The sequence below is a fragment of the Corvus moneduloides genome, chromosome 1 (assembly GCF_009650955.1).
Source record: "Corvus moneduloides isolate bCorMon1 chromosome 1, bCorMon1.pri, whole genome shotgun sequence".
NCBI lineage: Eukaryota > Metazoa > Chordata > Aves > Passeriformes > Corvidae > Corvus > Corvus moneduloides.
The window spans coordinates 60,734,142-60,746,623 of NC_045476.1; the positions used below are offsets into that span (position 1 = coordinate 60,734,142).

General features: G+C 43.5%; 1 protein-coding gene across 1 annotated transcript; it reads right to left on the minus strand.

Annotated features, from left to right (window-relative positions):
- Positions 1 to 316: 316 nt before the first annotated feature.
- Positions 317 to 10,095, minus strand: ASB4 (ankyrin repeat and SOCS box containing 4). The gene is made up of 5 exons (XM_032111728.1): positions 9,828 to 10,095; positions 6,156 to 6,455; positions 3,443 to 3,933; positions 1,710 to 1,823; positions 317 to 1,096 (listed from the first exon to the last, which is right to left on the minus strand). The coding sequence occupies exons 1-5, from the start codon at positions 10,039 to 10,041 to the stop codon at positions 908 to 910; spliced, it is 1,308 nt and encodes a 435-aa protein (XP_031967619.1). The 5' UTR covers positions 10,042 to 10,095; the 3' UTR covers positions 317 to 907.
- Between the last annotated feature and the right edge of the window lie 2,387 nt (positions 10,096 to 12,482).

A 12,482-nucleotide genomic window follows, 5' to 3' on the forward strand; every position in this document is an offset into this window, starting at 1 on the left:
CTAGCAGGCTAGGTTCATTTTGTAGTCAATGAAGAGAAGGGTCATATGCTTCCCAGATCACATCCAACACCATTCAGAGAGGTATAGGGATGGGTAAAAGTACAGCTGTGCAGGTTTCGGGGCAAGTTTTTTTCACCTTTCTTGACACTGGGATATTAATTTATCATTGGTCACAGTGAGAGTGGGAACAGACACAGCATATGCTAAAAGCTACCTGGCTTGAACATCAACATACAAAAATGTCAGGGTTGCTTATTTCTATCTTGTTTACATACTGTGGTTGAAAAAGGAAGAAAAATCTTACCATTAAAAAGGATAAATATGACAAAGTTTTATAAGATACAGACAGGTAGTGAACAGTGAACTAACACTGAATTGAGAGTCAGTGCACAGGAAAATACAGAAACTACTGAAGACCTGTCTGTGGCCACAATTCAGATCAGTTTGCTTATTTCTTTCTGGGAAAGCATTTCTGTGACTTATTTTTTGACAGTATCCTTTCTTTTACTCCCAAAATGACAGCTGAAGAAAATCATCGTGAAACAATATGAAAGGTTGCTCAGATTTAAGCTAATGCTGTCTAGCAGGCAGTGGTATAAATACTGAAGGAAGCAGCAGCACTGTTTAAGCTAGGCTGAACAAAGCAGTGTGTGCCCTGTTTGTGTTCAGAGCAGGGGCCTTTCCAGCTCTGCCTCCCCCGTACAAACTGCAGCCTGCAGCAGTGATTTCTCAGTGTAGGGAAAGAGAGCAGCTCCAAGGAGAGCCAGTAAATGCCAGCCCAGCTTGCCGGCTGGCCAGCAAATGGACACATGCACAGGGCTCTGTCAGGATTGTGCCTGGTTCTCTGGCACCCCACAGAGGCATATGGATCTGGGAAGGGAGATGCCAGTGCCTGCTCTGTGGTGTCTCAGTAGATGATTCCTTCTGGTTCCAGCAGCAAGTACTTCTTCATGGACAGAGGGATGGAGAGCAGGGGGACTTCTCGGTGGCACCTTTCTGACAATATTGCCCGAATAGCACATCTGCATAAGTGCATCAGTGACCGTGGTGAATTGCTGCACACAGTGAACAAAGAGTCATAGAAATCCTGATGCTGCTGTAAAGAAAACCACAAGCATGTTTTAAGGCAACTGGAATATTTGGACTATGAGGGTTTTTGAATTAAAGGGATAATTATGTCAAAGCATGTAGTTTGTCCCACAATTTTGCCTTTTGACAACATCTTTTCCTCTTTAATCTCTTATTTTTCATTTAAAGTCTCCCTTGCATTTGCAGCTAACTCACTCTGTTCACAGAAATCTGACCCATGCAACAGAACCTAGAGGTGCATAGTCATACCCGTGTAATACGACACTTAAAAAATATTTGATGACTTAAAAAATATATAAATATACATATTGACAGATCTGAAGAAGCACCAATCACAGCCAGAATCTTTTCACTTGCTGAGTGCAGGGACAGCTGAACTCCTGCTGTACCTTTGACAGGGGGTGCTCCAAAGGCTAACGTTGCAATTAAAATATCTCAAAAATATGTCTTTTTTCAGTGAGTGATATGCTTTTGTCAAATGAGAGATACTAAGTGGGGAAGTCCCCATCCTCTGAGATGTTCTTGTCTTTCAAAAGTGTTCCTTCTTTCTTATGGTTGGGTATGGGTTATGCAAATAATAAGCCTGGATTTTACTCAGTTATAACTCATTGAGAGCTTACCTCCAAGACATCCTCAGGTATGGCTGCTTTCCACTTAGATGTCGATTTGATGTGTTCATAGGAGTTGACGACTACCTCCACAGCTCTGGGGTGGGAGTGACAGGCTTGTAGCACCTGCAAGCAGGATGCATGGAGACCATGAATATTGCCAGGAAGCTGGGGCTTGTCTGGGTGCTTGGCACTGTGCAACAGCAAACTGAGACTGACACTGCCAAATGATTACAAGAGGATAAGGCTGGAGATGCAAAAGATGCAAGGCCCCTCCACATTAGTCTGTGCAAGCACAGCAAGAAACCCCAGCCTCATCCCCAGATTAACACCATACAGAAGTGCTGTCTTAGATCTCCCCAGAAATCTAGATGGGGTGGGCTTTATCACCCAAATCTAGAGATAGCTTGTTCATAGCTGGGCTGAGTGACTCAACACCAGGCAAAGCCATGCACAAATCTTCAGCTTATGCAGCTCAGGAACAGAAAAAAATCCCGTCATATGAATCAAAAATGCATTGTTACAGAAAAATTTAAAATATGACCAGGAGAAAAGACAGCTCAGAAGTAAGGCTTTCAAGCCACACGAGGCCCCTGAAACAACTGTTCTGTCCAGTAACTTCAGCTCAACAGGGAAAAAACCCAGTCTATTGTCACTCACATGCAGGAGATAACATTGCATTCACCCAATTTTGTCCCATACAGTCACCAGGTTTCACAAACAAAACTGCAGAACATCCCTCTGGGATAAATATCATCCTTCATTTTTACAGATGGGGAAATAATGGTTTGGAAGAGAGAGACCCACTTCATGAAATAGGAGGTAGGAAGAGGAGAGTCCAGACCTTGTTATCAAATGCCCTCTAGGGGACTAAGCATCTTTCTGCTACAGACAGAACCTGCTCATCCTGGGTTCAAGAGGGCACAACTAAAATTTTGGCACTTTATTCAAAAGCTTCTGGTTTCTTGGCTTGTTAAAACTTTACATATGCAGTGGGGGAACTGCAAAATGTTGCTTAGGGCACTGGATGAGAGAGAATAAGTTCTGACTTCAGCAAGCTTACTTAGTTGTGTGATATAACAAAACTCGCAGGTCCTTCTGTCAGTGTTTTGGGCTTTGCAGGTGTTTAAGAAGTTTTCAGGAGGGATCCTGCAATTCTTTTTCCTTTTTTTTTTATTTTTAATTTGGTAATCAGCTATGAGCCCAGGCCTAGCATTTCCCCTTAATTCTCACATTTCCTGGGAATAATCCAAAGCTTTGTTGAGATGCATTTCATTTTGAATAGATTTGAATAAATTTTTAAAGGTCAGATGTGACAAACTGAATCAAGCAGTCTCATCTCTAATCTTCAGTGGCGACCATGAAATACGCATTTCATATAACTCATTTAAACCTGTATGAAGCCAGATTTGACAATGGGATATGAGTTCTCTGGAATGAGAAAATGAATCTGCTCTGAAAAATTAGGCTTCAACCAGCATTTAGGGTTTGGCATTTCAGGTTGGTTAAGAGGAAAAATTAGATCTGGATCTGGTTTCTGGTATGGGCAATTGTAATTTCACTTCAGTTGAATGATACCACTCCTACAGTAGGTCATCTCACAATGTTTTGGGCATTCAGAGCCCACACTGACAGGACTCCAGCAAATAAAGATACCACTCTATCCTGAAGTTTGATCTCTCAACCCATTCCTGTTCAAGACATCATGCCTCTCCATATTCCTGCTGTACGAAGACATCCTTAACCTTGTGGAATTGCAGAGGATATATCCTAGCTGCTCCATGATTCAGTAGCAGCTGGTAGCAGATGTCTGGCTGAGCAGCTGGCCGCACAGATGTCACTTTTATGATATACTGTAGGGGTGCACAGCCATTGACATCCATGATGTTTGCTTCTGCTCCTGCCTCCAGCAGCATATGCAGCAGGACATGATCACAGTTCCAGGCAGCTTTGTGGAGTGGTGATTTGAAATCCTCATCACGAGCATTCACTTCAGCGTTATAGTCTAGGAGCATCCGACAGATGAGGTGGTGATCCCGGCTGTATATCTGATCCTTATAGTGAAGAGCCCAGTAGGCTGCACAGGCCAGGGGCGTCTCCATGTAGGCATTGAGAGCATCTACCTGTGCTCCCTGTTCCACGTAAAAGGCCACGAGCTCTGGGACACCCAAACGTGCAACAACGTGCAGAGGAGTCTCCTCATCTTTGTTGTTTGTTCTTATATTCACATTTGCTCCTGCCAAAGAAAGATGGTGGGGAAGAATGAAGGCAACGAAACATTTGTTTGGCCCTCTCTCTGCTTGGGCCCTTCTTCCCAAGGAAAAGGTCAGGATGGGAAACTGGCATGAAAGACACATATGTAAATGAAAATAGCATGGATCCTGCATTACTTAAGTCTCCAGCGAAGCTCCTAGAAACTTAAGATTCTTGGGTCCAGCTTCAGATCTGATATGCTGGCCCCAAGCTGGAAGACCTTATCGGAACATTCTATTTCAGAGCAGCATGCAAGCCCAAGTTTCTGTGTAAAATGCTTTTTCCTGTATATTGAGAACTGCTGGAGAAAGGAGAGCATTACTCCTACTCCAAAGAACAGCTCTGCTCTGCTCTGTACCCTGAGAACACTCCCTGCAGCACCTCGTTAACGCGAGCCTGGATGAAAGGACATTTTATGACAGATGCGTGGATGATATTAAAGACCGCCTTGCCAGGGATGCGGCTGGGGTCCGGATCCTGTTTCCGAAGTGCTGGGGAGAGGGTCCGAGCGCCCCGTCCGCGCGGAGCGGCGGCCGCAGCTGGAGCAACAGCACCATCTGCCGAGCAGCGAGCCGGGCCCGGCGCTTGCCCGGGAGCGAGGGGCAGCGATCGCGAGGAAAAGGGGTCAGAAACTGCCTCTGATCAGGAAAACCCGAGCGCTAACGCTGTTAAGCCGTGTTGAGTGTTAGTTGTGTTCGATGTCCCTGAGGCAGCATCGGCAATCCAAGTTTGGAGGTGGTAACCAGGCGTGGGATCAGCACTGCCTGCGCTGTCGCGCCAACCAGAGGGGATTAAACTGCAGTCACCTGGATGGATCCCAAGGGACACCACTGAGTGGAGATGGCAGGTGGAAGATGCATCTTGGAAACTTTGGCGCAGGGACATTAACTGGCACCCTGGCTTTAGCTCTTGGGGGGTGCTGCTCTGTGAATCTGCACATCTGACGCGGTTTGCTCCAGACCTTTCCCATTCTATTTGGAGTCTCAGCATTCAGCTCATATGGGGATCAGAGCTTAACGAGTGCTTTGGGAGGAAGGGTGGCTTTTAAAGTTCTGTTGTGCTGTTGCTGATGCGGGGGTGGAGAAAGACTGCAGAATACATCCTTTCACTTGCATTCATCCTATGCTGCGTTTCATAAGAGTACATTTGACTTTTAAGCTTTTCTATGCTAGCAAATTCAACTCCTGCTGTCAGGACTGTTTGCTTTGGGCAGGATACAACTGGCAGCATTTATTTTCCTTTCTACCAAACAAAATAATATTTATCTTTCCATCAGAAGAAAAGCAATGTTGTTATTCATTTATGACTGCAGATTGCCTTGCCCACAAAGCATGGGCTTTGCACTTGGGCTTTGCATCTCAGGAAAAGCCTTCAATAGCAACTCATGTAACAAAACCAACCCAAAATCATTTGTATTGCCATGGCACAGTGTGATAAATAGGGGAGGCTCTCTGTTTGTAACTAAAGACTTGAACTGTGTTTCTTGTACTGTGTCCTGTGTCAGTACCCTTCTGTTCAGAAAATAGAGTGTGACAAATACATTTATGGAAGAATTACGTCTATTTATAGCTTCAGTTGTTACAGATGGCCAGCAGCATAATGTACCTTACTCTGGGGAAAGCAAAAATCTTAAAAAATTACCTTTTTTTTTTTTCTCCAAGGCCTGCATAGATGCATGAGTTTGGCTGCATCCATGACAAATGAAAAGATGGTACAAAAAACTGTGTCCAATATTTCAAGGCCAGATCTCAAAAAAACAAGTGGTTGGAAGAATTTTACTCAGGTCCAGGAAATTTAAACAAGAAAGAAGAGGAGGGGTGCCCTTTCATGTGAAAAGAGCTCAATAGTAAACCTAGATGAAAAAGACAGGAAAAAACCCAAGAGAAATAGGGAGTCCCTAATTCGGAGGAGCTCTGCTGCTGATGGACTGATTGGACAGTGGGCTGGAGACACTGAAAAGGGAAAAAATCTTGTAGCAAGGACCAGTGGCTAGGGAAAGATAGATGAGGTGAGGAAACAGAATGGGAAAAACTTCCTCTGATCAAAGAGATGAGGACAAGGAATCTGAGATGAAGACATGAGTCACCTGTGGATGGAAGGGAAAAATACACACCTGCTTTGAGAAATTGCCTCCTAAATAAAAGCCCAGACCATGCCCAATATCTTTGTCCATGGCATGAGAGGTGCTCCTGAGCTTTACCTTACCTCTCCAAAGCAGCTGCTGGGCACAAGGCATGGAGGTTCGTGTCGTACAGAAGTGCAAGGGCGCCTGCCCGCTCATTGAAAAGCAGTTCAGCTTAGCTCCATGGTTGCAAAGGATCTTGAGACACTCAACATTTGCCATTTCACAGGCTACGTGGATCGCAGCTTTTCCATTGGGCCGGCAGTTGATTGTAGCTTTGTGATTGAGGAGGACCGAAAGACTCTCCAGATGTCCATACATGACAGCTAGATGAAGTCCAGTTGCCCAGGATATTTTTAATTTATAGCTAGGCAGCCAGTACCCTGTACAAAGTGAGAATATGTTACCAGCCTTGGCAAAGACTTTTCTTTGGACTATGTACCTACTGAGAATAATTGAAGGGGAAGGCAGGGTTGGAGTTTTAATGTAATTTACTGTAATTTCACCAGCATAGTGCACACAAAGTTCTCTCAAGCGTAACTTCATTTTCATTAAGCACTGTTACTACATGTGCTGAATAACCTGCCTTTTGGAGAGATAATTCCCATGTAGATGTACTCTGAAATAAGCTATTAGACTTTTTTGTGACTTGTGTAGATTTAAAAAAAAAAAAATGCGTAGAGATTTTGAAATGCCACCAGCTAAAAAATATGGGGAAAGTGGGATCTTTAGCCTGCCAATAGCTAAACAAAGGTGGCATTGGAATAAGATGGCAGCGTTTACTTAGGACAATGACTCAAGAGACAGCTCATCCTACTCTTTTTGTGTGGGACATGGCAGGATCTTGCATGTCAGGAGCTGGATGCAACCTCCACGGATGCCTTACACATCCTGATAATGTGACCCCTGATAATGTGGCTGCAGCTGTGTCAGGGACCTCCTGCCAGCTACTGCCCTGAGGAGCATGGAGTGAGGAGATTGGATGCTGATGTAAGTTAGGCTGAAGAGCCAAATAGAAACAGTGACACTTTAGCAGGAAATTTGGCTTCACAATGTTTGGATTTTTCTCAGAAAATGTCACAATGGATTTTTTATTTTTCTATTTTTTTTTGTTACTTACAAACAGGTGCAAGACCAAATAACACATAAATACTTGTTCCCAGAATAGGACTACATGCTTAATGACTGCACAGATACAGTCTCAGAAGTGATTACTATAATCACTTGTTTAAAAATAATAAAGCGTTATAATAATGCGCAGAAGGACAAGAGAAGTCTAGATTTTTTTTTTTTTTTTCAGATACAGCAGCTGCATCTTAGCTAGAACGTGCCTACAAAATTCTGTGGGTTTGAGTTATCTATTTCTCCTTGGACCACTGCCTGGTTGAAATCTGTTACCATGTAAAAAACACAGAAAAAATACTGAAGATGTATAGTGGGGTTAAATTAGTTCAAACCTTCCTTTTTTAGTCTCTGGCTAATGTCGTATTTATACAGTTTTTACAGTATTCATGAGGTACTAGAAGGAAGGAAACACAGTGCTGGTGTCAGGGAGAAATGGATTAAAATTTTTCTTCCCTCCTAAATCTATTACAAGTATATTTTCAGATAGGGGCAATAAACTGCAGATCATGTCATCTACTATAGGACCAAATACTTGGGACTGCCAGAACCAGTCCTCAAGGACCCCACACTGTAAATGGCAAGGGCAGAAGCCCTGAAGCCTCAGAGTGTCTGAGCAGGGTGACAGCCTCCTCTGAGGACACTCAACCTGCTGACTGTGCAGGTTACACTGGCAACTCTGTTAGGGCAACCTTCTCATCATATACCCTCAAACCAGGCACAGAGAAGGTGGGCTCTATCCCAAAGTCTCTGCATACAGCAGAGCAAGCTTCTTAAATCCCCTCCCTTTCCAACTCCACGTGTTCCCCCTTGTTACTGGTGAGCTGTGATGCACTGCCAGCTTATCTCACATAGGGCTGGGTCTCCTGTTTATGGCCAGATGTAAGCCATATTTTATATATTAACAGCAGGAAAGTTGTACTTAAAAGCCAAGGTACCACTTTTTATAGCCACAATTTTCCTGCCTGAGTTCACCATTGATTTCTGTTGCCTGTGCTGCTTGCAGGTGAGTTGTGCTGAGACATCCCCAGGGAGCATCTCCCATGACCTCTGCCCAAACCTGCAGACATCTCTGAGCTCAGAGGGACAGGGACAGACACTGAGCAGGAGGCAGGCGTGGGCTCCATGGGAAACCTCATTCAGCTTACCTGTTGCTTTGGTTAGTAACATAAAAAAGCCATGGTGCAAGCAAGGTCAGTGTCTTTGAGAGCTCTCAGCCTCTTTGGAAGAGAGGAAGAAAAGTCACTCTGTCACTCATGACATCTCTTTTCCACTTCATCACTAAGGGCTATGGCAAAGCTCAGACTGTCAGAATGGTGGGGTGGTGAATTTTTCTCCCCTCTTCATCCTTGAGGAAACCCCTTTTTAATAACACAGTTATCTAGCATTCAGAAAAAAAGTAAAATTTACACAAGTGTTGATAGAAGTGTTTCCTGACTTTCAGACAAAGTGAATACAATACTGTGATTTAGGCCATAAGGGTGTATTTTCCTCTCTCTCTACTTTTTGGAAAACAAAGAGAATTCTTCAAAAGACACTAGTTAATGATTGCAGTCAAATGATCTATGATTAAAAATCTATGCATTAATCCTGTAGTCTCAAACCACAACCAGACTGCATTTTAGCCTGCTGAGGACAGAAGAAGGTATATTTTAAGATAAATTCAGCACTGTGTGGCTTAGTTCATACACTGTCCCTAAGGGAAGTACCTCATGACTGCATCATCCTCACCCTGAAGAAATCAAAAAAGCAGGAACCAATCATTAAATAAGGGGTAAACAGATAAAGAGAAGAGGGGAGATAGTACCTTCGTCATGCCACAGAAGAGAAAGTGCATTTGCTGTGCTGCTGCTACTGGAAGTGTTTATCTCCACATACTATTAACTTCTGGCAGAGACTGATCATTATTGTTTTCTAAATACACACAAAGAGTCTGTTAGCAAGTAGGTCATGAAGTATGTTGATTTTAGCAAAGAGCAAACTTGGTTTATTGCTTTAAGTTGTAAGGTTTTGGAAACTCTTTCAGTATCTGGCTGGGAACTAGTTTCTACACTCCAAAACAGATGTTGTGTTGATTGTTCAGGTTTTGTTTTTCCAGATTATTTTTCTGTTTTGATAAACTAGCACATCCTCACTTTCTGTCATTTGGAAAAGTAAATCTTCTCCCATCCAGCAACATCCAAGGTCCACAGGATTTCCTTAGTTCCCCTGAGCTGGGGAGAATCCACTTTACTTCCATTGAGAATGGAAGACAGGGAATATTTTATGTTTCTAAATAGTCTGTATATATGAATGGGTTCATGTAAGAAATGTATATACCACATTTAGTCTGCATGTGTCTATTCTGGGCTTTGCACCCGAGTTGTCTGCAAAAAAATGGCAAAGGACTCCTCTTTCTGGACTCCCTGCAGCTGCTGCACGGAGGCTCAGGCTGGGCTCTGGCCTGCCCTCCACCAAGCCCATACAGCTGATAAGCTCCCCTACTACAGTGGCCCTGTCCATATGAGCCTACTGAGACGGTACTGCCTATGGATCGGCTTGTGCTGCAGTTTCAGAAGAGATAAAAGGCCACAGTTCCTTGAAAATCACTCAAACCCCTCTACTTCCTGTCTGGTGAATGCTGCCACATTTACCTTGTTTGTAGGATGCCAGAATCAGGTTTTCATCTTCAACTTCAAACACTGTGTCCACGTCTATTTTCTTTTGGCTCAAGAGCTCTTCCAGTGTTTCAAAGTCATTGGACTTCAGGGCTTCAAGAAAAGCTTTTTTCACCAACTTTGCCTCTGCAGCTCGAGTAATTTTCCCCTCTGTATTCTCTCCCTCTTTGTATGACTCCTCCAAATCCATTTCCAAAGGTATCTGTTTGTGCTGTGAAGAGGGACACACTGAGGTCCCTATAGCACAGATGCATGCTGAAGTTTCTGAAGACCAGAAGGTAATTTTATCTCTCAGTCATGCTGATCTGCTTGTTCTATTTATATGAGGAGCATTTCAGGCATCGAAATACCACTCTTGGATATCACCACACTCTTTTGATGAAAGCAAGGACAGACACGCTAGCAATCAAAACAAAATATGAGTTATTTCCATGGACTTCATACACATCAAGCTTCATTAACCACCTGATTACCTTCTGCTCCTGCCCATTCACTTACATTAAAAGACACTAGTCCTGGGTGTCATTTCTCAGCTGGAGAAGCACCCACACTTCCTTTCAGGGTTGCCATGGCTGATTTATTGGCTGCAATGGGATGTGATGCTCTGCCTGCAGATGCCTTTTAACTAGTGTAATTCAGAAAAAAAAAAATCTAAAAATCTCCAAGGCACTCTTCACATGGGAGGTAGGTAACCCACTCTTCTCCAGGACAGCATTCTGCATGTTGGTGCTGGGTTCAGGGGCAACAAGCGGTGCTCCTTGGAAGGAGAAATGCTGTGATGAGGGGGCTGCAGGGCTGTACAACCATGTTGTGGGGTGGGGGATCTCATGCACTGCAGGGGGTTTATGTGTGAATTAACTCAGCTGCAAGCACAGGAGGCTGCATGTGTCCCTAGGCTCTTCTCCTTCCCCTGCTCACCCTTCATCTAAATTCAGAACTTCTCTCTCACAAACCCATCACCCACTGATCACTGCTCCCTCCCTGCCTTTTCCTGCAGTCTTTGCCAGCCCCATCCATGTATTGACAGCAGTTAGAGGATGAAAATCCACATGTAGCTAGCATGAGCTGCTGCTATGCATCACTTAGAAGTGGTTCACACCTGCACCCACTTGGGCTGCTGGATGAGACCATAGCTAGAAGGACACTATTTACCCTTGATTTAAATCACCCAGCAAAGCAGACACGGCCACAACCATCATTATAAAGAAATCTTCATGTTTCTCCTTCCTGTGAGTTTGGCTGCCAAGTGGGCTGATGGAGAAAGGTGAGCCAGGTGACAGTAGAAGTCAGAGCAGCCTCTCTGCTTGAAGGGTTTCCAGAGGCCAGGTTCCTCAGGCAGCCCCATGAGGACCCGCAGGACCCCTGTCCATGGGAATGCTCACCAGCTCTCTCCTACAACCAGTGCTCAGCAAAGGTGGTACCAGACAGCAGCTCATATTTTTGAGTTCCTTCTACTTTTGAATGAAAAATACTTTATAGAAACTAACTCCCTCAAGTAATGTACATTGTAATAGGCACAGTGGGAAGGAAAACAGCTTGCCCTGGTGCTATAGGTCTCAGGCAGCTCATCTGTGTCTTTTGAGGCTTAAGAGCAGAGTCAGCATTAGGATCTTCATACCTTTACATTCCCTCCTGCAGAACCACCTCCCACTTATTTTGTTACTTGCAGTAGTGGACGACTTCAGGCTTTAAGAAAAGTGTTGATGATTACCTGGTATGAGGAGAGGAACAAGATGTGAACTCCAGATCTTACAGGCCTCTTGTTACCTGCAACTTTATTTTTAAACCACTATATTCCTGGAAAGTCATGGATGCACAAAGCACTGATATGTGGCTGCAATCAACTGTTCACCTCAGCTACACTTTCGATTTGGAGCGGACTAGCTTTTTATCTATCATCTTTCATAAATAGTATTATATGACACGAGGACGCTCAATCTGGCTGAAAGGATTGTGCTGCGACATCTCTATGCCTCTCTGCTGCTCAAAGGTTGACATGCACAAGCACGTTGCTGTAACAGATTACTGCTCATCTGCTGATCCATTGTGCTTGCTCTTGGTTGACAAGAAAGGCAAAGTAATTTGTGCTGGCTTGGCCCAGAAAGCTGATTAAAATTACCTTACATTTGTCATAGTCCAAGAGCATGTGCAGGAAGGAACAGCACCTCAGACCAGATGATGCATTACAACTTGCTCACCTTCAGCAATTTGTGTGGCCCTGCTCTGACTCTCACAGAAATTTTTCTAAACATCATTAAGTTTAAAAGAGAGAAAGGAAATAATTATAGATACATATATAACCTATATAGATACCTGTATGGACTTTGTAGTTACTGTTTTCCTGTAAGCAGCACTTGGGTTTAATCTTGAAAAAATCTACTCATATGCGTGGTTTCAGTACAACTACACACAAGAATAAGGAAATGTTTTTATGTTTTAAATTGAAAACAGTCACAAAAAGTTAGATAGTCTTTTTAAAGAATGACATAAGTATTTTTATTAATTTTCCTGAACTATAATCAAAACATAGGTAAGAATACGTAAATACTGTAAGGCATGTAATACGTAAATACATGTAAGACGTGGGGGGAACAAAAGGGACCAGTATTTACTATACATCTGTATTTTTTT

Bases quoted from the DNA above. Each gene is read 5' to 3' on its own strand.
- ASB4 (XM_032111728.1), bottom strand. From the start codon at position 10,041: ATGGATTTGGAGGAGTCATACAAAGAGGGAGAGAATACAGAGGGGAAA. The intron at 6,456-9,827 runs GTAAATGTGGCA...CACTTTGTACAG, and splicing joins TCTGGCATCCTACAAACAAG to GGTACTGGCTGCCTAGCTAT. The intron at 1,097-1,709 runs GTAAGCTCTCAA...TTTTCTTTACAG, and splicing joins TACCTGAGGATGTCTTGGAG to CAGCATCAGGATTTCTATGA.